The 24,228-nt window shown below is 45.7% G+C and overlaps 1 protein-coding gene across 7 annotated transcripts in view; it reads left to right on the forward strand.

The window, feature by feature from the left end:
* LOC109904894 (roundabout homolog 2-like) overlaps positions 1 to 14,505 on the forward strand; it is a 390,578-nt gene extending 376,073 nt beyond the window's left edge. For 4 of the 7 annotated variants that reach the window (XM_031795440.1, XM_031795442.1, XM_031795441.1 and 1 more), the window contains 5 exons: positions 4,370 to 4,555; positions 5,064 to 5,222; positions 6,622 to 6,894; positions 10,072 to 10,269; positions 10,414 to 14,505. In XM_031795440.1, coding sequence (XP_031651300.1) covers positions 4,370 to 4,555; positions 5,064 to 5,222; positions 6,622 to 6,894; positions 10,072 to 10,269; positions 10,414 to 10,415 — 818 coding nt within the window. In that variant the 3' untranslated portion in view covers positions 10,416 to 14,505. The remainder of the gene's footprint in view (positions 1 to 4,369; positions 4,556 to 5,063; positions 5,223 to 6,621; positions 6,895 to 10,071; positions 10,270 to 10,413) is intronic. The other 3 variants (XM_031795444.1, XM_031795443.1, XM_031795445.1) reach the window with 3 other exon arrangements.
* The last annotated feature ends 9,723 nt before the right edge of the window (positions 14,506 to 24,228 follow it).

Consider the following 24,228-nt stretch of genomic DNA (forward strand, 5'->3'; position numbering starts at 1 on the left):
TTGCATGTGACATTTTCCCCTTTTGTCTTTTAAGCTTCCTGACAGTGATGTACCGGGCTACATATCTCTGCTGCCTTTTTACATACTTTATTTTATTTAACCTTTATTTAACCAGGTAGGCCTGTTGAGAACAAGTTCTCATTTACAGCTGCGATCTGGCCAAGATAAAGCAAAGCAGTGCGACAACAACACAGAGTTACACATAAACAAACGTAGTCAATAACACAAAAGAAAGGAAAAATAGTACAATCTATGTACAGTGTGTGCACATGTAGAAGAGTAGGGAGGTAGGCAATACATTGGCCATAGAGGCGAAAATAATTACAGTTTAGCATTAATACTGGAGTGATAGATGTGCAGATAATGATGTGCAAGTAGAGATACTGGGGTGCAAAAGAGCAAGATGGTAAGTAATAATGTGGGGATGAGGTAGTCAGGTGTGCTATTTACAGATTGGCTGTATCCAGGTACAGTGATCGGTAAGCTGCTCTGACAGCTGATGCTTAAAGTTAGAGGGAGATATAAGACTCCAGCTTCAGTGATTTTTGCAATTCGTTTCAGTCATTTGCAGCAGAGAACTGAAAAGAATGTCGGCCAAAGGAAGTGTTGGCTTTGGGCATGACCAGTGCAATATACTTGCTGGAGCGCGTGCTACGGATGGGTGTTGCTATGGTGACCAGTGAGCTGAGAAAAGGCGGGGCTTTACCTAACAAAGACTTATAGATGACCTGGAGCCAGTGGGTTTGGTGACGGATATGTAGTGAGGGCCAGCCAACGAGAGCATGCAGGTCGCAGTGGTGGGTAGTATATGGGGCTTTGTTGATAAAATGGTTAGACTACATCCAGTTTGCAGAATAGAGTGTTGGGGGCTATTTTGTAAATGACATCGCCAAAGTCAAGGAACGGTAGGATAATCAGTTTTACGAGGGTATGTTTGGTGGCATGAATGAAGGAGGCTTTGTTGCGAAATAGGAAGCCGATTGAAGATTTAATTTTGGATTGGAGGTGCTTAATTTGATTCTGGAAGGAGAGTTTACAGTCTAACTAGTAGTTGTCCACATATTCTAGGTCAGAACTGTCCAGAGTAGTGATGCTAGTCACTAGGGAGGGTGCGGGCAGCAATCGGTTGAAGAGCATGCACTTAGTTTTACTAGCATTTATAAGCAGTTGGAGGCCACAGAAGGAGTGTTGTGTGGCATTGAAGCTCGTTTGGAGGTTTGTTAGCACGGTGTCCAAAGAAATGCCAGATGTATACAGAATGGTGTCGTCTGTGTAGAGGTGGATCAGAGAATCACCAGCAGCAAGAGCGACATCATTGATATATACAGAGAAAACAGTCGGCCCGAGAATTGAACCCTGTGGCACCCCCATAGAGACTGCCAGAAGTCCAGACAGCAGGCCTTCCGATTTAACACACTGAACTCTATCTGAGAAGTAATTGGTGAATCAGGCGAGGCAGTCATTTGAGAAGCCGAGGCCATTGAGTCTGCCGATAAGAATGTGGTGATTGACAGAGTTTAAAGCCTTGGCCAGGTCGATGAAGACGGCTGCACAGTACTGTCTTTTATCGATGGCGGTTTATGATATCTTTTAGGACCTTGAGCTTGGCTGAGGTGCGCCCATGACCAGATTCGAAACCAGATTGCATAGTGGCGAAGGTGCTGTGGGATTTGAAATGGTCGGTGATCTGTTCGATGCTATCTTGGCTTTCGAAGCTTTTATAAAGGCAGGGCAGGATGGATATAGGTCGATATCAGTTTGGGTCTAGAGTGTCTCCTCCTTTGAAGAGGGGGATGACCACGGCAGTTTTCCAATCTTTGGGGATCTCAGACGATACAAAAGAGAGTTTGAGTAGGCTAGTAAAAGGAGTTACAACAATTTCGGGGGATAATTTTAGAAAGAGAGGGTCCAGATTGTCGAGCCCAGCTAATCTGCAGGGATCCAGATTTTGCAGTTCTTTCAGAACATCAGATGTCTGGATTTGGGTGAAGGAGAATCGGGGGTGGGGGCTTGGGCTTGGGCAAGGAGGTGCTGAGGGGCTGCTGAGATGTTGGTCGGGGTAGGGGTAGCCAGGTGGAAAGCATGGCCAGCTGTGGAAAAATGCTTATTGAAATGATCGATTATCATAGATTTATCGGTGGTGACAGTGTTTCTGATCCTCAGTGCAGTGTGCAGCTGGGAGGAGGTGATCTTATTCTACATGAACTTTACAGTGTCCCAAAACCTGTTTGAAAAAGCTAGCCTTAGCTTTCCTAACTGACTGAGTATTTTGGTGAGCCCGGTGAGATTACCTCATGTGTGGCGGGTGGAACAAAAGTGCTAGCTAAATCATATGGAGCGGGGCTGGAGGCTCTACAGTGAAATAAGACAAAAATTACTAACCAAAACAGCAATAGACAAGGCATATTGACATTAGTGAGAGGCATGTGTAGCCGAGTGATCATAGGGTCCAGTGAGTAGCAAGGCGAGCTGGAGGCATAGCGATTCAGACAGCTAGCAGGCTAACAGATGGGCCTCAGGGGGATGTCGCAACGGGAGAGCCTGTTGAAACCCCCTCGGATGGTTATGTCGGCAGACCAGTCGTGATGGATTGGCAGGGCTCCGTGTCGGCAGCAAAGGGGTCCAGACTAGCTTGCTGCGATGATCCGGAGTAAAGGTTCAGAGCTTGCAGCAGGAATCCGGAGATGAGGTAGAGACAAGCAGTCCGATATGCTCTGGGTTGATATTGCGCTGTGCAGACTGGCAGGAATTGACCGGGCTGAGGTTGGCCGATGTCCGAGTTAACGGTGGCTAACTGACTACTAGCTAGTTGCTAGTTAGCAGGCTAGCTAGCATTGGCTAACTTACTACTAGCTAGTTGCTATTTAGCAGGATAGCTACTGAAGGGGGTTCCGGTTCTAAAGTTTAAAAATAGCAGATACATACCACATTGCGTGATGCGGGTTGCAGGAACATTTGTACATTTTAAAAATAGAAAAAAGCATATTTATATATTTTCTATACAGGGTTTACTGGATACGCCATAGAGGTTTGTATTCAAACATTTGTATATATTTTTTTAAGAAAACGTTTTATTACGGACCTTGTCCTTAGATGGAAAATTTGATTAAAAATATTTTAAAAAATATATTTAAAAAAACGATATATACAAGGGATGGGACAAGACAATCAAAACAGACATCCCACTCCTATGCCATCTTGGAATTGAAGTGATTGATTTGGCATTATTGCTAAGTCAATGCTGCAGGACTTTCCACAGAGTGTCGAGTGCTTTAACAAGGCATGATAAGAGAGCCAGGTGTTTCTACTGTTAAACCATTAGGTGTTTGATTCAACACTGTTTAGTGAGCTGCTTCATCCGTGTCACCTGAGGTAATACTGGGACTCAGCTCTGGACAGGTGTATCACCTGAGGTAATACTGGGACTCAGCTCTGGACAGGTGTATCACCTGAGGTAATACTGGGACTCAGCTCTGGACAGGTGTGTCACCTGAGGTAATACTGGGACTCAGCTCTGGACAGGTGTATCACCTGAGGTAATACTGGGACTCAGCTCTGGACAGGTGTGTCACCTGAGGTAATACTGGGACTCAGCTCTGGACAGGTCTGTCACCTGAGGTAATACTGGGACTCAGCTCTGGACAGGTGTATCACCTGAGGTAATACTGGGACTCAGCTCTGGACAGGTGTATCACCTGAGGTAATACTGGGACTCAGCTCTGGACAGGTGTGTCACCTGAGGTAATACTGGGACTCAACTCTGGACAGGTGTATCACCTGAGGTAATACTGGGACTCAGCTCTGGACAGGTGTGTCACCTGAGGTAATACTGGGACTCAGCTCTGGACAGGTGTGTCACCTGAGGTAATACTGGGACTCAGCTCTGGACAGGTGTTTCACCTGAGGTAATACTGGGACTCAACTCTGGACAGGTGTGTTACTTTTCTCTTTCAAACACAGGCCAAACTCAAGAGGCCACGGTTATGTTGTCCATCAACGTGTGTGTGTGCATGTTTATGTGTGTGTGTGTGTGTCGAGAGGGGCAGGCCAGAACAGAATGAGTGTAGAAAACTACTAGTGACATGCCAGAACACAAGAGTCCCTCCAGCACAGAGAAACCCATCTGAGATGAAACTTGATATTAACTCTCATTATAAGATTACACAGCACATGAATCCATTGAAACCTATAGACACAGTGAAGATGTTCAGTATGGAAGATCATTCAAGGGCTTTTGTGTCCGTGGAATTTCCTCGGTTGGGGTCTGGAGGCTAAAAACATGGTGCGGTTGGATATCAAAAATTGTTACTTGATTTGTGAACACACACACATGCACATCTCTGATGCTCTAGCTGGCGGTGTCCCTCAGGGTCCATGGTTAACGGCTGGGGGTCAGCCTCAGAGGAAGATGACCGTCACTACTCCAGCCACAGGTCCAGTGTGGGCAGCTCCTCTGATGGATCCCTCTACACCCACTGTAGCTTCGCCCAGGCCCTGGTGGCAGCCGCTGACAAGGCAGGCTACCACCTGGAGGGCACCAGCCTGGCCAAGAGAGGTTGGTATATGAGGAGTGGAGCCCCTCCAGCCTGTTCTCTCTGGAACCTCTATATGACCCAGAAGGAGATTGATCTACTTCCTGACATCTGCTGGCTGGTGTTTTCTCCTCTACTGCTGTTTTGGTGGAGAATCTGCATGGCTCTACAATATGTGGCTGAACAAAGGATACAAACCTTGATTCAACTCTAACCTTCCTCCAGCTTTGCACTCTGACTCCTACGAACTTGGGATAGAGGACAATTATCTGGGTGAACACTGGTGATTTCTTTGCAGGCTTCTAACACTGCCTGTACTTTCTCATTGTCAAAATAATGGTGTGATTTTGAGGATTTTTTACATTTCACTGATGAACTAACTGAACCTTCCATGGGATCATGTGAGCTTCCTGCTTGGAAATCAACATTCTCATCCCAGGCATGCTCCTTAACTCCCTTCTCTCCATGTTCCTCTCAGTACCTCCACTAACCTAGTGGCCTCTCTGTCTTCTTCTCTCCCTCCTCCTCCAGGTAAAGGGCTGTCCCACCGGGCCCGGCCCAGCAGTCCCTTCTCTACAGATGGCAGCACTGTGGGCACACATAGCCTGGGCCACCAGAGGGCTGCCCGGCCCACCCGCAAGCCCCGGGGACAGGGCACGGCGCCCCACAGGAGAGACGCCAGTGCAGACGGTAAGAGAAGATGCTGGGGTGGCACGGTGTTTGAACCAGAAGCTTCCCAGAACTTTGTGTCAGTAAAGAGTTACCTCTGACACAACTTACTCATTATCTATAACAGGGCTCTTCCTGTTCTTGGAGAGATACCGTCCTGTAGGTTTTCACTCTAATCCTGTTCCTGGAGAGATACCGTCCTATAGGTTTTAACTCCAATCCTGTTCCTGGAGAGATACCGTCCTGTAGGTTTTAACTTCAATCCTGTTCCTGGAGAGATACCGTCCTGTAGGTTTTAACCTCAATCCTGTTCCTGGAGAGATACCGTCCTGTAGGTTTTAACCTCAATCCTGTTCCTGGAGAGATACCGTCCTGTAGGTTTTAACTCCAACCCTGTTCCTGGAGAGATACCATCCTGTTGGTTTTTACTCCAACCCTGTTCCTGGAGAGATATCCTCCTGTAGGTTTTCACTCTAACCCTGTTCCTGGAGAGATACCGTCCTGTAGGTTTTTACTCCATCCCTGTTCTTGTAGAGATACCATCCTGTAGGTTTTTACTCCAACCCTGTTCCTGGAGACATACCGTCCTGTTGGTTTTTACTCCAACCCTGTTCCTGGAGAGATACCGTCCTGTAGGTTTTTACTCCAACCCTGTTCCTGGAGAGATACCGTCCTGTAGGTTTTCACTCCAAACCTAATCTAGAGCACATGATTCTAATAATTAGCAGGTTGAAAATCTGAATCAGGATAGTTCCTGTACAACTGGGGTTGGAGAAAAGCTACAGGATAGCTCTCCAGTAACAGGGTTGGAGTAAAGCTACAGGAGGATAGCTCTCCAGTAACAGGGTTGGAGTAAAGCTACAGGAGGAGAGCTATCCAGTAACAGGGTTGGAGTAAAGCTACAAGAGGAGAGCTCTCCAGTAACAGGGTTGGAGTAAAGCTACAAGAGGAGAGCTATCCAGTAACAGGGTTGGAGTAAAGCTACAGGAGGAGAGCTATCCAGTAACAGGGTTGGAGTAAAGCTACAAGAGGAGAGCTCTCCAGTAACAGGGTTGGAGTAAAGCTACAAGAGGAGAGCTATCCAGTAACAGGGTTGGAGTAAAGCTACAAGAGGATAGCTCTCCAGTAACAGGGTTGGAGTAAAGCTACAGGAGGAGAGCTATCCAGTAACAGGGTTGGAGTAAAGCTACAGGAGGAGAGCTATCCAGTAACAGGGTTGGAGTAAAGCTACAGGAGGATAGCTCTCCAGTAACAGGGTTGGAGTAAAGCTACAGGAGGATAGCTCTAACAGAGTTGGAGAGCCCTGATCTGAGGACTTGGACTACATTACAATTACTGATTAATACTGATTGACTGATTACTGATATATCACCAGACTGTAACCTTGTAGTTAACCACATCACGCCTCCCTCCCTCCCAGACCTACCTCCTCCCCCTGACCCCCCGCCCATCCAGGGACCAGGTTATATCCAGGGGGCCCGTAGTGTAGGCGGAATGGGCCCCCCAGCCGAGAGGCAGGCATCGTCCCTGGAGCGCCAGCCCATGTGTGGCGCCATGCCCCTGTCTGGGCTGGAGGAGATGAAGAGCTGCATGGACAGACAGACACGCACCTCTCTGGAGCGGCACTGCCAGGCCCAGGACAGACTAGCATCCATGGACCGAGGAGACGACCCACGCAGGGGACACAAAACAGGTACAGGACTGGAGGGTAGACGCAAATCAGAATGCCAGCACATTGTCAGAAAGACTCAGACCTGATTCACAAATTCCATTCTGTGTGCAGGTGTTCATTGTAATTTGAAGATGCCAATTTCTTGTATACTGCACTTGTAGCAGTGTGTTGGATGAGTGTGTTGAGCGAACATTACTTTAGAACAGTAGGATAGAACTCATATTCCACATCAGAGTATGGAGCGAGTAGACCTGTGGTTAGGTCAGCAGCCATTGCTGTACAAAGAGAGATCCAGAGCCCTTAACTGTGTGACAGCAGGGTCCTGATGGCTGCGGTGCCTTGGCAGCCCAGACCCTTTACTAAACCCTGGTGTTCAATCTCAGAGGAGACTCAGCTCCCATGAACAGATTGCACTGTCTGCCACTTGTACTTGTCTTCCAGACCCCCCCCCCCCCCCCCCCCCCCCCCCCCCCCCACACACACACACACACACACACACACACACACACACACAGCCTGTAGTTGTCAGCAATGGTGTCCGGCTCCAGCCCAGTCCAGGCAGGAGGCCCCAGCCACACAGATGCATTCTAATTCCCCAGCTTTCCCCTCTCAGACAAACAGTGGCTACTCCACCACTACACCCATCTGTCTGTGTGTGGAGTCATTGGACCTCACCATGCTGTGTTCCTATCCTGTCTGTGTGTGGAGTCATTAGACCTCACCATGCTGTGTACCTATCCTGTCTGTGTGTGGAGTCATTAGACCTCACCATGCTGTGTACCTATCCTGTCTGTGTGTGGAGTCATTAGACCTCACCATGCTGTGTTCCTATCCTGTCTGTGCCAGAGCAAACAGAGAGGCAGACACTGAGGCAGACAGACAGAACGACCAACAGAGAGGCAGGCAGACTGACAGACTGACAGACCAGGAGAAACAGAGAGGCGTCACACTCATCAGATTCTATAAGACGTGTACTCCAAGTTGACTGATACACAGCAGAGTTCAGAAGACCCTCCAAGTTGACTGATAGCCAGCAGAGTTCAGAAGGCCCTCCAAGTTGACTGATACACAGCAGAGTTCAGAAGGCCCTCCAAGTTGACTGATAGCCAGCAGAGTTCAGAAGGCCCTCCAAGTTGACTGATAGCCAGCAGAGTTCAGAAGGCCCTCCAAGTTGACTGATAGCCAGCAGAGTTCAGAAGGCCCTCCAAGTTGACTGATACACAGCAGAGTTCAGATGGCCCTCCAAGTTGACTGATAGCCAGCAGAGTTCAGAAGGCCCTCCAAGTTGACTGATAGCCAGCAGAGTTCAGAAGGCCCTCCAAGTTGACTGATACACAGCAGAGTTCAGAAGGCCCTCCAAGTTGACTGATAGCCAGCAGAGTTCAGAAGGCCCTCCAAGTTGACTTATAGCCAGCAGAGTTCAGAAGGCCCTCCAAGTTGACTGATACACAGCAGAGTTCAGAAGGCCCTCCAAGTTGACTGATAGCCGGCAGAGTTCAGAAGGCCCTCCAAGTTGACTGATACACAGCAGAGTTCAGAAGGCCCTCCAAGTTGACTGATAGCCAGCAGAGTTCAGAAGGCCCTCCAAGTTGACTGATACACAGCAGAGTTCAGAAGGCCCTCCAAGTTGACTGATAGCCAGCAGAGTTCAGAAGGCCCTCCAAGTTGACTGATAGCCAGCAGAGTTCAGAAGGCCCTCCAAGTTGACTGATAGCCGGCAGAGTTCAGAAGGCCCTCCAAGTTGACTGATACACAGCAGAGTTCAGAAGGCCCTCCAAGTTGACTGATAGCCAGCAGAGTTCAGAAGGCCCTCCAAGTTGACTGATACACAGCAGAGTTCAGAAGGCCCTCCAACTTGACTGATAGCCAGCAGAGTTCAGAAGGCCCTCCAAGTTGACTGATAGCCAGCAGAGTTCAGAAGGCTATCCAAGTTGACTGACACACAGCAGAGTTCTGAGGGGTCAAGACAAGCCCAGTTAGTCATTATCAGAGCAGGGGGAGGATGTTTGATGAGATATGATGCTTTAGTACTTGTACTAAATATATCTATAGACCTCTATATCTAGAGACCAAGTCAGAGCTACAATATACTGACCTGTAGTAGGGTATGTTACAGTAGGTCAGAGCTTCAATATACTGACCTGCAGCAGGGTATGTCACAGTAGGTCAGAGCTAAAATATACTGACCTGTAGCAGGGTATGTCACGGTCGGTCAGAGCTACAATATACTGACCTGTAGCAGGGTATGTCACAGCAGGTCAGAGCTACAATATACTGACCTGTAGTATGGTATGTCACAGTAGGTCAGAGCTACAATATACTGACCTGTAGTAGGGTATGTCACAGTAGGTCAGAGCTACAATATACTGACCTGTAGCAGGGTATGTCACAGCAGGTCAGAGCTACAATATACTGACCTGTAGTAGGGTATGTCACAGTAGGTCAGAGCTACAATATACTGACCTGTAGCAGGGTATGTCACAGCAGGTCAGAGCTACAATATACTGACCTGTAGCAGGGTATGTCACAGCAGGTCAGAGCTACAATATACTGACCTGTAGCAGGGTATGTCACAGCAGGTCAGAGCTACAATATACTGGCCTGTAGCAGGGTATGTCACAGCAGGTCAGAGCTACAATATACTGACCTGTAGCAGGGGGTGTCACAGCAGGTCAGAGCTACAATATACTGACCTGTAGCAGGGTATGTCACAGCAGACACTAACCCCTCTGTAGTTGCCTTTCTCCCCTTCAAAAGGGTGTTAGCTGAGGGGCCCATGTGTGAGCCCACACTGCCTGCTGGCACCAACACACTGCAGATGTCATTAGAAGGGAGGTCTAATGACATCTGTCTCACTGTAGCACCTTCTGCAACCACCACCACCCCGCCTATCCACCTGCACCTGCTCTAACACATACCTAGCCCCATAATGAATCTATAAACCACCATGTTGTAAAATGCTCTATCCTTTAGTTGCCCCTCCCCATGTCATTTCATTGAATGAGAATGTATTCACCTTGCCCCCAGCCCCACAGGAGCCCTTTATCTTCTTGCAATGCACGTATTATAAGAATGTATTCTTAATTGACCTGCCTGGTAAAATAAAGGTTCAATTAAAAGAAAAAAGTGTCAACTTGCCGACTACAATCAGGGTTAGTAGTGACAATATGAATTGTTTTCCTCTGTGTGTTTGTCCAGAAGCGGGGTGCCTGCCCCCCTACAGTAAACCCTCGTTCCCCTCCCCCGGGGGCCACAGCTCCTCTGGGACAGCCTCCTCCAAGGGCTCCACGGGGCCACGCAAGGGAGAGGGGCCTCGAGGGCCACACCAACGGGCTGCCACAGACCATAGCGACTACCTGGGGACCAACGGACCTGGACATTACGCGGGCGAGTTATGTACGTATTACACCATTCTTGGTTACCATCTTATTGCAAAAAGGCATCGTGATACTATAGGTAACTATATTTATTTAATGTATAGCATTTTGACAAAGATATTGCTTTGTCCTGACATTGCTGTTCTCTCTGTCTCTCTCACAGAGTGACCTGCCTGCAGTAGGATCTGAACTGAACTGGAGAAAGCCTCGTCGTCCTCATCAGAATGAAGCCTCACCCTGGTGCAATGAACTTTGTCTTTCTTTGTGTATTATCAGAGGAGAGGAGCAGGAAGATGACGATGATGACCACCATAACAGAACTGTAAATGTGATGTATAAACACAGACATACATACGGTACATCCCACTATGTTGTTGTCCTCAACTAAATGATTTCTCACCTCCCACCTTTATTTTTTTTTCAGTCAGACAATAGCAACTAAACAAAACAGCTAAAACGTCTATATGAGAAAACTCATTTTCAAAACAACCTTACTGGGGAAAAAATTGAATCTTGTTTCCTGTAAATAGATTCTTTACGTTGTTGTTGCATTGCTATGCAAGCCTACTTCAGTTTTAGCGTCCTCTTGGTTATATCTAGTCATTTGTATTATATTTGAATTGATAGGCTGTTGTGCCATAAAATAATTGTTTTATAATCCATAATTTGTTAATAGCTATCATTGATTCATTATTATTATTATTATTAATTATTGTTTTTTTGCACTGTGATTTTTGGTGATAAGCACAAAAGCATAGCTCCTACTGACAGGAAGAAAAGGACCAACATTTGAAGAGGAGTTTCTGTAGAGAGATGAGAAATTATATACTAATGTACAGAGAGATATTAAAGAGTGAGGGGTTGCTTATGGACAGCAACTAAATGGATGCCCATTGCCAAGTTAGGACTAATCAGAAAGAAGATGGGGTTTGTTAGTGTCTTTGAGGTAGGGGGCCAGAGAAGAGGCAGAGAGGGGGGAGGCTTGTTCAATGTGTACAGAGGCTATGAGCAAGATGATGACTTGTCTCTCCTCTAACTATGAGTTGATTATTGGATTAGTTTCGATCCTACATAATCTGATTCTATTGTAAACCGTATAGTCCTACAAATGGGCTGATATAGACTTGTTAGAGCTGGCAGTTGTGAGGCTGTCCAAGCATTGTCTTGTTTTCAGAACATAACACAGCCACAATGGACGTCTAGCTGGACCCTCATCTTCATTCCAGCGTTTGAACACAATTTATTTCATTCTATCTTCATCTCATCTTCTTTGACCCTATTTTCATTGAATTCTAGAGTTTTTGTTTTCATCCGAAGATCCTTTGTATAATCCATTTGTATAATCTGAAGCCACAGCACTTAAAATACACTATGAAGAGCCTCAAAGCCATGGTTCAGAAGGTCTAATCTATAATCTAACACTGACAAAGGACTTCCTTTTGATCATCCCTTCCTTTTGATAAACTCTGGATTGGGTTGAACCCAGTTGTAGAAATAACTAACATTGATACTAAAGGATTTCTCTATTGCCAGGAAAGAAGATTTAGGTCCTTTTTTTTGTCCAAAAGTCAACATTTTATTTTGTCACCCATTTTAAATGATGTTTTCTTCATTCAGAGCACTCAATGTACTCCACATCCATGGCATCCCATGGAAAACAACACAGTGGCCTGTTTTGTATCTGTTTCAGTCGGAGCACTGCAGTCCCTACCCTGAAGTATGGTACTGTGTTCTGATTAGCATACAATAGAGCACTAACTAGACTCCCTATTGGGACTCAAATTCCCAGAATGCATCAGATAGTGGAGAGGAAGGCAGGTAGAGTACAGTCAGAATGGAGAAGAGCCACCTGCAGTAGCAGATCCCACTGCCTCTGTCTCTACAGCATAGACCACTACTTTCTATCTGCCTAACAGTCACAACACGTGTTCCTTCTGCGGGCCGCGTGGAACTATTCAGCCTCAGATGTTCAATTTGTATTTTTTCAAACAATGTTCTTATCCTTTTTTTTAAAACCTGCTTCTTTGTATGCCTTTTATGGACTCAAAAGTACTGCTTAATAATGTTTTCAAAATCAACGTTCACAATTTTACTGGTTCAGTGTTTCTTTTGTGTCTTCTTCAGTACTGCTTAATGTTGATAAAAGGAGAGTTGGAAAGGAAACTGAAGGCGTTGTCAGATATGCTGTTGTACTGTCACGTTTATGTCACTGTCATATCATATCATCAACCTAGTGGCCAGTGTTCTGGAAATGAGGTGCAAGGAGTATCTCAGGTTATTTTACATTCTGGCGGTGTTCATGTATGTGTGTATATATGTGTATATATTCATATGCATCTCCACTCAGTTATTTCATTCCAGTTTCGTTGCTGAAAGATATCCCCCTTTTATGTACGATGCTGTCCTGTTTCATTTATTTTCGCCAGTGGTTTTAATTCCAAGTTTAAAGTGCTGGTCCATCCACCTTAAGGCAAGATGTCAGTAACAGAACATACCAAATTAATATCGATATTTCTAATGTCTAATGCGTTTTTGTCTTTTTAATACTCATGGTTTTCCTTTAAATCACTGTGTTGTTGTTTTGTATTTATTAAAATTATAATAAAAAGGTATATTGTGAAATATGCATAAAGATTTGTGGAATATTAAAAGAAATGTCTTTTTTTTCTGTTGGAGAAGGCCCGGGGATGGGCAACTCCAGTCCTCAGGGGCGGAGTGCTGCCACACTTTGTCCCCATCCCTAGAAAACACAGCTGATGAAAATAATTGCATTCAAAACTGAAGGTCATGATTGGTTGATCATTGGAGTCAGGTGTGTTAGTGGGGGCTGAGGCAAAAGTGTGACACCAATCAGGCCCCCTGAGGACTGGAGTTGCCCATCCCTGAGCTAGGCCAAAAGGACTTGATGGTCTCTCCAGGTGCAATGCTGAGTCATTAGTTGTCAGAGATACCCGAGTCACTCGGTCCTGCATGTTATCTACTCTGCTTCCTCTCATCTCAAAACAAAAGAAACTAAACCCTTTTCCAAACACAAACAGCGATATGTTCCTCATTTGCTTGAAACGACAAGAGATACAAATGTTCTTTTTTGGGAGGTTGAGAAGTACTTTCCCTCTCTTTTGTTACTTTTCTCAGTATTGTTGGATCTGTGTGTTGCCTTTTTGCAAAAAAAGAGGATTAAAGAAAGGCAAAAATAGGAAGTTGTCTTTCTTTACCGTGTGGGGCAAGGTGATACCCTCTCTCCAATGCAATTGATACATTCTCATATCTTTCCTGTAAACAACCTTCTGTATTCACTTGCATGTCCTTGTCCAAGAACAAGAAAACTTTTACAAGTCCCATCCCCATGTCCTGTAAGATAAATCAAAGTTATTTTCTTTCCTTGTACCTGGATCACTACCAACAAATAAAATATTAAAACAAATGTGAACCCTTGCCTTTCACTCTGTTGATTGACAAGGTGTTATACACAATATCATTATCGTTCAAACTCAGCTGGAAAGTTCCTGTACCATTTTTACATTGTTTGTCATCTTGAGTATGGCTTTATGGACATATTTTTTTCCAAGAGAAAGAGAAAAACTCTGAAGTCTCTATAAAGAATAGTGTCGGTATTGGTGTTTTCCTTCCGTGATGTGTGTGTGTGTGTGTGTGTGTGTGTGTGTGTGTGTGTGTGTGTGTGTGTGTGTGTGTGTGTGTGTGTGTGTGTGTGTGTGTGTGTGTGTGTGTGTGTGTGTGTGTGTGTGTGTGTGTGTGTGTGTGTGTGTGTGCTGTATGTGTTTGCGAGAGGGTGCCTGACTCAGCTGTGCTTTTCTATGTCAAAGCAATCAACATTCCAGACAGTCACACTTGCTTTGATTAACACTTAACTTAAAAAACGTAGAACTGTGGCTCAGATACGGCCTTTTATCATTTTTACTTTTTGAACACCGAGATGTGACCAAATAGAGTCAGCAAAGGTGGCAGAACGAGGCATTGATAACCGATTGGAGGGAAAACTCGTCCAAACCGTCTCCTTAACAAGTCCATTATTGTAACTTAGTTTTCTGTTACTGTATTAAGCTAATGTCTCATCTGAATGTTAGGTTACACTGTCCCATCATTTGGTATGTTCTGTATATGTGTTCTTACGGGCTGCTTTGTGTGATGTTCTCCTTAGTGTAGACGGATCTCCGTCCAATTTGTAATGTGAAAGCCAGCTAGTCTGATGGCATTAAGGAACGATGACTCATGTAATTAAAAACCAATAAAAGGCTGTTATAGTTTGTTAAATAATTTCATTATCCCATTCCCTCTCTCCGCTCTACCTAAATGACAGAAATTATTCATGTTAATATTTTTCTGCTCTCTCTACATTTCTCTCCCTCGCTCTCACTCTTGCCCCCCACCCCCCTCACCCGTTCTCCTCCTTTCTGACTCTCTTTCTCTCTGTTCTGAATTCTCTATGTCTGGAACTTTAAAACAGGCAAGTATATGGGTACCTCAACCCTATAAGGGGTATTTCCAGCCAACAGCTTGAGGAATAGACAATCCAAAAAGCTCCCTACTCTCCTCTAAAAAAACACACCTACAAGTATGCGTTTGTAAGAGAAAGTAAGTTACGTTTGCCATTCCATAAAACTCCCTAAATCACTACTCACCCTCTCAATTCTCTCTTTTCCCTCTCAATTCAAAGGGGTTTATTGGCATGGCAAACATGTTTACAAAGCAAGTGAAAGAAACAAACAAAAGGGAAAAAACAAGAGAAACATTAGTAAACATTACACTCACAAAAGTTTTTTTTAAATATAGACATTTCTAATGTTATATTATTCTCTCTCTGTATCTCTCTGTCTCTCTTGCTCTCTCTGATTCTCTCTCAATTCAATTCAATTTAAGGGCTTTATTGGCATGGGAAACATATGTTAACATTGCCAAAGCAAGTGAAGTAGAAATTAAACAATAGTGAAATAAACAACAAAAATTAACAGTAAACATTACACGCACAGAAGTTCCAAAAGAATAAAGACATTTCAAATGTCTTATTACGTCTATATACAGTGTTGTAGCAATGTGCAAATAGTTAAAGTACAAAAGGGAAAATAAATATTTACAATCGTGTTTGTTCTTCACTGGTGGCCCTTTTCTTGTGGCAACAGGTCACAAATCTTGCTGCAGTGATGTCACACCGTGGTATTTAACTAGTAGATATGGGAGTTTTTCAAAATTGGGGTTGTTTTTGAATTCTTGGTGGATCTGTGTAATCTGTGGGAAATATGTCTCTAATATGGTCATACATTTGACAGGAGGTTAGGAAGTACAGCTCAGTTTCCACCTCATAATGTGGGCAGTGTGCACATAGGCAGACCTGGCTCTCAAGAGAAGTCAGGCTATAGTTGACTTTCTCAATAGCAAGGCTATGCTCACTGAGTCTATACATAGTCAAAGCTTTCCTTAAATTTGGGTCAGTCACAGTGGTCAGGTATTCTGCCACTGTGTCCTCTCTGTTTAAGGCCAAATAGCATTCTAGTTTACTCAGTTTTTTTGTAAATTCTTTCCAATGTGTTAAGTAATTATATTTTTTTTCATGATTTGGTTGGGTCTAATTGTATTGCTGTCCTGGGGATCTGTGGGGTCTGTTTGTGTTTGTGAACAGAGCCCCAGGACCAGCTTGCTTAGGGGACTCTTCTCTAGGTTCATTTCTCTGTAGGTGATGGCTTTGTAATGGAAGGGTTGGGAATCGCTTACTTTTAGGTGGTTGTAGAATTTAACCACTCTTCTCTGGATTTTGATAATTAGTGGGTATCGGCCTAAGTCTGCTCTGCATGCATTTGTGTTTTACGTTGTACACTGAGGATATTTTTGCCGAATTCTGCATGCAGAGTCTCAATTTGGTGTTTGTCCCATTTTGTGAATTCTTGCTTGGTGAGCGGACCCCAGACCTCACAACCATAAAGTGCAAATGGGTTCTATAACTGAGTCAATTATTTTTAGCCAGATATTAATGTGGAAGTTACCTGTGGCGCTGATGTTTAGGCAGAGGTATGTATAGTTCTTTGTGTGCGCTTGGGCAACGGTGTCTAGATGGAATTTGAATTTGCGGCCCTGTCAACTGGACCTTTTTTGGAACACCATTATTTTTGTTTTAAAGAGATTTACTGTCAGGCCCCAGGTCTGACAGAATCTGTGCAGAAGATCTAGGTGCTGCTGTATAACCTCCTTGGTTGGGGACAGAAGCACCAGATCATCAGTAGACTTCAGATTCTAGTAGGGTGAGGCCAGGTGCTGCAGACTGTTCTAGTGCCCTCACCAATTCGTTGATACAGTTTAAGTCAGAAGTTTACATACACTTAGGTTGGAGTCATAAAAACTTGTTTTTCAACCACTCCACAAATTTCTTGTTGACAAACTATAGTTTTGGCAAGTCGGTTAGGACATCTACTTTGTGCATGACACAATTAATTTTTCCAACAATTGATAACAGACAGATTATTTCACTTATAATTCACTGTATCACAATTCTAGTGGGTCAGAAGTTTACATACACTAAGTTGACTGTGCCTTTAAACAGCTTAGAATATTCCACACAATTATGTAATGGCTTTTGAAGCTTCTGTTAGGCTAATTGACATCATTTGAGTCAATTGGAGGTGTACCTGTGGATGTATTTCAAAGCTTACCTTCAAACTCAGTGCCTCTTTTCTTGAGATAATGAGAAAATCAAAAGAAATCAGCCAAGACATCATGAAAAAAATTGTAGACCTCCACAAGTCTGGTTCCTTGGGAGCAATTTCCAAATGCCTGAAGGTACCACGTTCATCTGTACAAACAATAGTACGCAAGTATAAACACCACGCAGCCGTCATACCGCTCTGGAAGGAAACGCATTCTGTCTCTTAGAGATGAACGTACTTTGGTGCCAAAAGTGCAAATCAATCCCAGAACAACAGCAAAGGACCTTGTGAAGATGCTAGAGGAAACAGGTACAAAAGTATCTATATCCACAGTAAAACTAATCCTATATCGACATAACCAGAAAGGCCGCTCAGCAAGGAAGAAGCCACTGCTCCAAAACTGCCATAAAAAAGCTAGACTACGGTTTGCAACTGCACATGGGGACAAAGATCGTACTTTTTGGAGAAATATCGTCTGGTCTGATGAAACAAAAATAGAACTGTTTGGCCATAATGATCATCATTATGTTAGGAGGAAAAAGGGGGAGGCTTGAAATCCGAAGAACACCATTCCAATCGTGAAGCACAGGGGTTGGCAGCATCATGTTGTGTGTGCTTTGCCTCAGGAGGGACTGGTGCACTTCACAAAATAGATGGCATCATGAGGTACGAAAATGATGTGGATATACTGAAGCAACAACTCAAGACATCAGTCAGGAAGTTAAAGCTTGGTCGCAAATGGGTCTTCCACATGGAAAATGACCCCAAGCATACTTCCAAAGTTGTGGCAAAATGGCTTCAGGACAACCAAGTCAAGGTATTGGACTCACAAAGCCCTGACCTCAATACTATAAAATATTTGTGGGCAGAACTGAAAAAGCGTGTAAGAGCAAGGAGTCATACAAACCTGACTCAGTTACACCAGCTCTGTCAGGAGGAATGGGCCAAAATTCACCCAACTTATTGTGGGAAGCTTGTGGAAGGCTGCCCAAAAAGTTTTAAGGCAATGCTACCAAATGCTAATTGAGTGTATTTAAACTTCTGACCCACTGGGAATGTGATGAAAGAAATAAAAGCTGAAATAAACCATTCTCTCTACTATAAATGTGACATTTTACATTCTTAAAATCAAGTGCTTTTCCTAACTGACCTAAGACAGGGAATTTTTACTAGGATTAAATGTCGGGAATTGTGAAAACTGAGTTTAAATGTATTTGGCTAAGGTGGATGTAAACTTCCAACTTCAAATGTATATATGTTGAAGAGGGTGGGGCTCAAGCCTCATCCCTGTTTCACCCCACGGCCCCGTGGAAAGAAAAGTGTGTGCTTTTTGCCAATTTTAACCGCACACTTGTTGTTTGTCTACATGGATTTTACAATGTTGTATGTTTTTCCGGCAAAACCACTTTCCATCAATTTGTATAGCAGACCCTCATGCCAAATTGAGTCAAAGCACAAAGCAAGGGAAGACTTGGCCTTTGTTTTGGCTTGGTTGTTTGCCTATTAGGGTGTGCATGGGTGAGTACGTCCTCTTGCTCTCTCTCTCTCTCTCTCTCTCTCTCTCTCTCTCTCTCTCTCTCTCTCTCGCTCTCTCTCTCTCTCGCTCTCTCTCTCTCTCGCTCTCTCTCGCTCTCTCTCGCTCTCTCTCTCTCTCTCTCTCTCTCTCTCTCTCTCTCTCTCTCTCTCGCTCTCTCTCTCTCTCTCTCTCTCTCTCTCTCGCTCTCTGATCAATGTGAATGATTGAAGCAGAGAGGAGGAGGAGCGTGAGAGGGAAAAGGGTATAGCGTGAGAGGGAAAATATTTACACTAATACTTATGGCAAAGGCTCAGCAATCAATCAATCCTTCAGTGGTGGTGACACAGAGACTGTTCACTATTTCACACCTCAGCCCCATCCTCAGCCCCAAACAGCCTCATCCTCATTCCCAAACAGCTCCATCTACAGCCCCATCTTCATTCCCAAACAGCCTCAGCCCCGCCTCAAACCCAAACAGCCCCATCCTCAGCCCCAAACAGACCCGCCTCAGCCCCACAAAGCCCCTCCTAAGCCCCAAACATCCCCATCCTCAGCCCCAAACAGCCTCAGCCCCGCCACAGCCCCTTCCTCAGCCCCGCCACAGCCCCACCTCAGCCCCAAACAGCCCCAGCCTAAGCCCCAAACAGACCCATCATCAGCCCCAAACAGCCCCAGCCTCAGCCCCAAACAGCCCTGCCTCAGCCCCAAACAGCCCTGCCTCAGCCCCAAGCAGCCCCAGCCTCAGCCCCAAACAGCCCCGCCTCAGCCCCAAGCAGCCCCGCCTCAGTCCCAAGCAGCCACAGCTTCAGCCCCAAACAGGTTCAGCCCCAAAGAGCCTCGGCCCCAAACAGCCGTGCCTCAGTCCCAAGCAGCCTCAGCCCCAAACAGCCCCGCCTCAGTCCCACGCAGCCCCAGCCTCAGCCCCAAACAGCACCGCCTCACCCCCAAACAGCCCAGCCTCAGCCCCAAACTGCCCCATTCTCAGCCCCAAACAGCCCCATCCTCATCCCCAAACAGCCCAGCCTCAGCCCCAAACAGCCCCATCCTCAGCCCCAAACACCCACATCCTCAGCCCCAAACCGCCCCATCCTCAGCCCCAAACAGCCCCGCCTCAGCCCCAAACAGCCCCATCCTCAACCCCAAACAGCCCCATTATCAACCCCAAACAACCTCAGCCCTGCCTCAACCCCAAACAGCCCCATCCTCAGCCCCAAACAGCCCCATCCTCAGCCCCAAACAGCCCCGCCTCAGCCCCACACAGCCCCGCCTCAGCCCCAAAAAGCCCCATCCTCAGCCCCAAACAGCCTACAGCCCCACCACAGCCCTGCCTCAGCCCCAAACAGCCCCAGCCTCAGCCCCAAACAGCCCCATCATCAGCCCCAAACAGCCAGCCTCAGCCCCAAACAGCCGCTCCTCAGTCCCAAGCAGCCTCAGTCCCAAACAGCCCCGCCTCAGCCCCAAACAGCCCCATCCTCAGCCACAAACAGCCCCATCCTCAGCCACAAACCGCCCCATCCTCAGCCCCAAACAGCCCCGCCTCAGCCCCAAACAGCCCCATCCTCAGCCCCAAACAGCCCCGCCTCAGCCCCAAACAGCCCCAGCCTCAGCCCCAAACAACCCCATTATCAGCCCCAAACAGCTTCAGCCCCGCCTCAGCACCAAACAGCCCCATCCTCAGCCCCAAACAGCCCCATCCTCAGCCCCAAACAGCCCCGCCTCAGCCCCAAACAGCCCCATCCTCAGCCCCAAACAGCCCCAGCCTCAGCCCCAAACAGCCTCAGCCCCATTCAGCCTCAGCTGCAAACAGCCGCGCATCAGTCTCAAGCAGCCTCAGGCCCAAACAGCCCCGCCTCAGTCCCAAGCAGCCTCAGCCCCAAACAGCCTCAGCCCCAAACAGCCTCAGCTCCAAACAGCCTCAGCCCCAAAGAGCCACAGCCCCAAACAGCCCCAGCCTTAGCCCCAAGCACCCCCAGCCCGGGGGCAGGGCGAGTACTGACTGCCCCATTCTTTGCCAACTAAGCATCTTTCTCCTCTTTCCCCATCCTTTCCCTGGTTGTTTTTCTATGTTTCCTTTTCCCCTCATTTTTCACCTGTCACTTGAGTGCTCTGTTTTTCTTCTGCGTCTTGCCTCTCCACACCCTAAAAAGCCTCTACACCTCCATGTGTCTGTAGTAATTGCCACATGTGAGACGCGGGTGACTCGAGGCAAGTGGGGAGAGACACACAGCAACTATCAGAGCAGAGGGAAATAAGCTGTGCTCAGCAGATACCCGTCAACACTGCAGTGAGGGTGTGTGTGTGTGTATGTGTATGTGTGTGTGTGTGTGTGTGTGTGTGTGTGTGTGTGTGTGTGTGTGTGTGTGTGTGTGTGTGTGTGTGTGTGTGTGTGTGTGTGTGTGTGTGTTTGTGCAGAAGGAAGGGAGCTGCTGGGGTGTGTTAATTGAAGGAAGCATCCTTTGCTGGTGCTGCTGGGTTTTTCCTCTTGCCTTTGTCTCTGTACTGGTGCCATTAGTGGAGAGGGCAGCAGTACCAATGATACACCATTCATCACACATGTCAAACAGCACCGGCCAGCTGTCGGGGACAAGCAGGGAACATTAGCATTTCGGGACCGTTTCTCTCTATTTCTCTCTCCCTCTCCTCTTTCTCTTTTGCTCTCTCTTTCTCTCTCTATATATATCTCTCATCTCTCTCATTCTCTCTCCTGCTCCATGTCTCCCTCACTCTTTTTCCTCTCTCTCTCCATCTCTCCATCTCTCTCTTTCTCTTTCTCTTTCTCTCCATCGTTCTCTCTCTCTCTCTCTCTCTCTTTCTCTCCATCACTCTCTCTCTCTCTCTCTCTCGCTCTCTCTCTCTCTCTCTCTCTCTCTCTCTCTCTCTCTCGCTCTCCCTCCTGCTCCATGTCTCCCTCACTCTTTTTCTTCTCTATCTCCCTCTCTATATCTCATGCAATGTTTGTGTTAGAATATCATTTTAGTGACCATGGCATAGAACATACAGTCAGCCCCAAACATATATGGGACAGTAACCCATTTTATGCTTTTTTGGCTCGAAAGTACAGCGCTTTGGAGACATGCTAACCTCTCACCATTACAATAACAGGGGAGGTTAGCATTTTGGGGCGTATGATATTTATGCCTCTGTAACTTTCTCATTCATCATTATTCCTGATTTATTTATGATAGCATTCACAATAATGTGAAAGTGTTTAGAAAAATATGAAATTCGTATTTACAGTAAAAGGGACATAAAATTATCTGAAACACAAACAAAACAAACAGCAAATATATTCAACAAGTTTGTAGAGTCACAAACTTGATGTAATCATTGAGTACTAGGAATATGGGGCCAAATACTGAACCTTTGTCTACTTTAATACACCTATAAGTGAATTTGTCCTAATACTTTTGGTCGCGTAAAATGGGGGAACAAAAAGTGTACAAAAAGTGCAGTACTTTCTAAACGGTTCACCAGATATGGATAAAAATACTCTCAAATTAAAGCTGACAGTCTGCACTTTAACCTTGTAGTCACTGTTTGATTTCAAATCCATAGCGCTGGAGTACTGAGACAAAACCACGACAGAAATGTGTCACTGTCCCAAAACTTTTGGACATGACTGTAAATGTTCCACCGCTTCCCTTTCCATGGATGGCTCTTCCAGTGAAACAGTAGATGGTTTTGCGTGATACCCCCCATTATAACATAGCATCGTGTTGAGTGTGGTGTCTTGGGAGGATCAATGGATCTTAATGACAGGCTGCACGGATGATGATGGCTAGGGCAGTAAGCAGTGTTACCAGGGCTTAATGGCCAGGCAGGCCCTTACTATGTGCCATAGCAGACTTCCTACATTGGTCTATCTCTCCTCATTGAAACAGTGTGCAGATCTTTATAGACATTTTGGGCCAGTCTAAAGGCCATGTGTTATAATTATACAAACCCTTTATGTAACTGATATCAATTATGTATCAGATTCACTAGCTATGTTCTGTTAATATATGATGAAAGATGACATTTGCACTTTTGAGCCCAATCAGTTCACAAGATAAATCAATTATCGTCAGTGTCCTACTTTATTCTTTTTGCACACACACACACACACACACACACACACACACACACACACACACACACACACACACACACACACACACACACACACACACACACACACACACACACACACACACACACACACACACACACACATACACACACACACACACACACACACACACACTCACATTTACAGTTCAGTCATTTAGCAGACGCTTTTATCTAGAGCGACTTACAGTAGTGAGCACATACCTTTTCGTACACACACACACACTCATATGCATGTGCGCCATAACGCTCTAAACACTAGAAGTACTCACCCCACCCTCCATTCATTCTGCAGAGGGAGGTTCAGCTCTGAGACAGTAGACAGTGGCAGTTGCCCAGGTTACCACAGAAGTCTGTCCGCTTTGGGTGCCAGCTGAGATTCAGTCCCATTCTCATCCCCAACAGCCCAATGTACCACAACCGCCAGCACCACCACAGTATGTCAACCCACACACTCCCACACTGATCTCACTCTATACAGCTCTCATTCCTTACCTCTACAACGGACTCTTCTATGGTTGCATAGCCCACCCCCCCCCCCCCCCCCACCCCCACACACACACATTTCGCTACACTGATCTACTGTGAACTCACCTTTCTAGTGTAATAGATAGACAGATACTGTAGATACATACACTGAGTGCACAAAACATTAGGAACACCTGCTCTCTCCATGACAAAGCCCGACCAGGTGACTCCAGGTGAAAGCTACAGTATGTTTTCTTATTCATGTAACCTTTTAAATCCACTTCAATTAGTGTAGATGAAGGGGAGGAGACAGGTTAAAGAAGGATTTGAGACATAGATTGTGTATGTGTGCCATTCAGAGGGTCAATGGGCAAGACAAAATATAAAAATTCCTTTGAACGGGGTATGGTAGTAGGTGCCTTTGAACGGGGTATGGTAGTAGGTTCCAGGCGCACCGGTTTGAGTGTGTCAGGAACTGCAACGCTGTTGTTTTTTTTACGCCCAACAGTTTCCCATGGGTATCAAGAATGGTCCACCACGAAAAGGACACCCAGCCAACTTGACACAACTATGGGAAGCATCGGAGTCAACATCGGCCAGCATCCCTGTGAAACGCTTTCAACACCTTGTAGTCCATGACCCGATGAAATGAGGGTGTTCTGAGGGCAAAGGGGGACGAAACTCTATATTAGGAAGGTGTTCCTAATGTTTTATACACTCAGTGTATATATACACTGTAGATATAATAGATATTGTTGATAGAGTATTTAGTAGATACTGTAGATATAGTATATAGTAGTTAATGTAGATAGAGTATATAAACTCAGCAAAAAAAGAAACACCTAATCTAACATTTATTTTCAGCATACTTAACATCTGTAAATATTTGTATGAACAAAACAAGATTCAACAACTGAGACATAAACTCAACACGTTCCACAGACATGTGACTAACAGAAATTGAATAATGTGTCCCTGAACAAAGGGGGGGGGGTCAAAATCAAAAGGAACAGTCAGTATCTGGTGTGGCCAGCAGATGCATTAAGTACTGCAGTGCATCGCCTCCTCATGGACTGCAATAGATTGACCATTTCTTGCTGTGTGATGTTACCCCACTCTTCCACCAAGGCACCTGCAAGTTCCCAGACATTTCTGGGGGGAATGGCCCTAGCCCTCACCCTCCGATCCAACAGATCCCAGATGTGCTCAATGTGATCAAGATCCGGGCTATTCG

The sequence above is a fragment of the Oncorhynchus kisutch genome, linkage group LG18, assembly GCF_002021735.2.
Source record: "Oncorhynchus kisutch isolate 150728-3 linkage group LG18, Okis_V2, whole genome shotgun sequence".
Classification (NCBI taxonomy): Eukaryota; Metazoa; Chordata; class Actinopteri; order Salmoniformes; family Salmonidae; genus Oncorhynchus; species Oncorhynchus kisutch.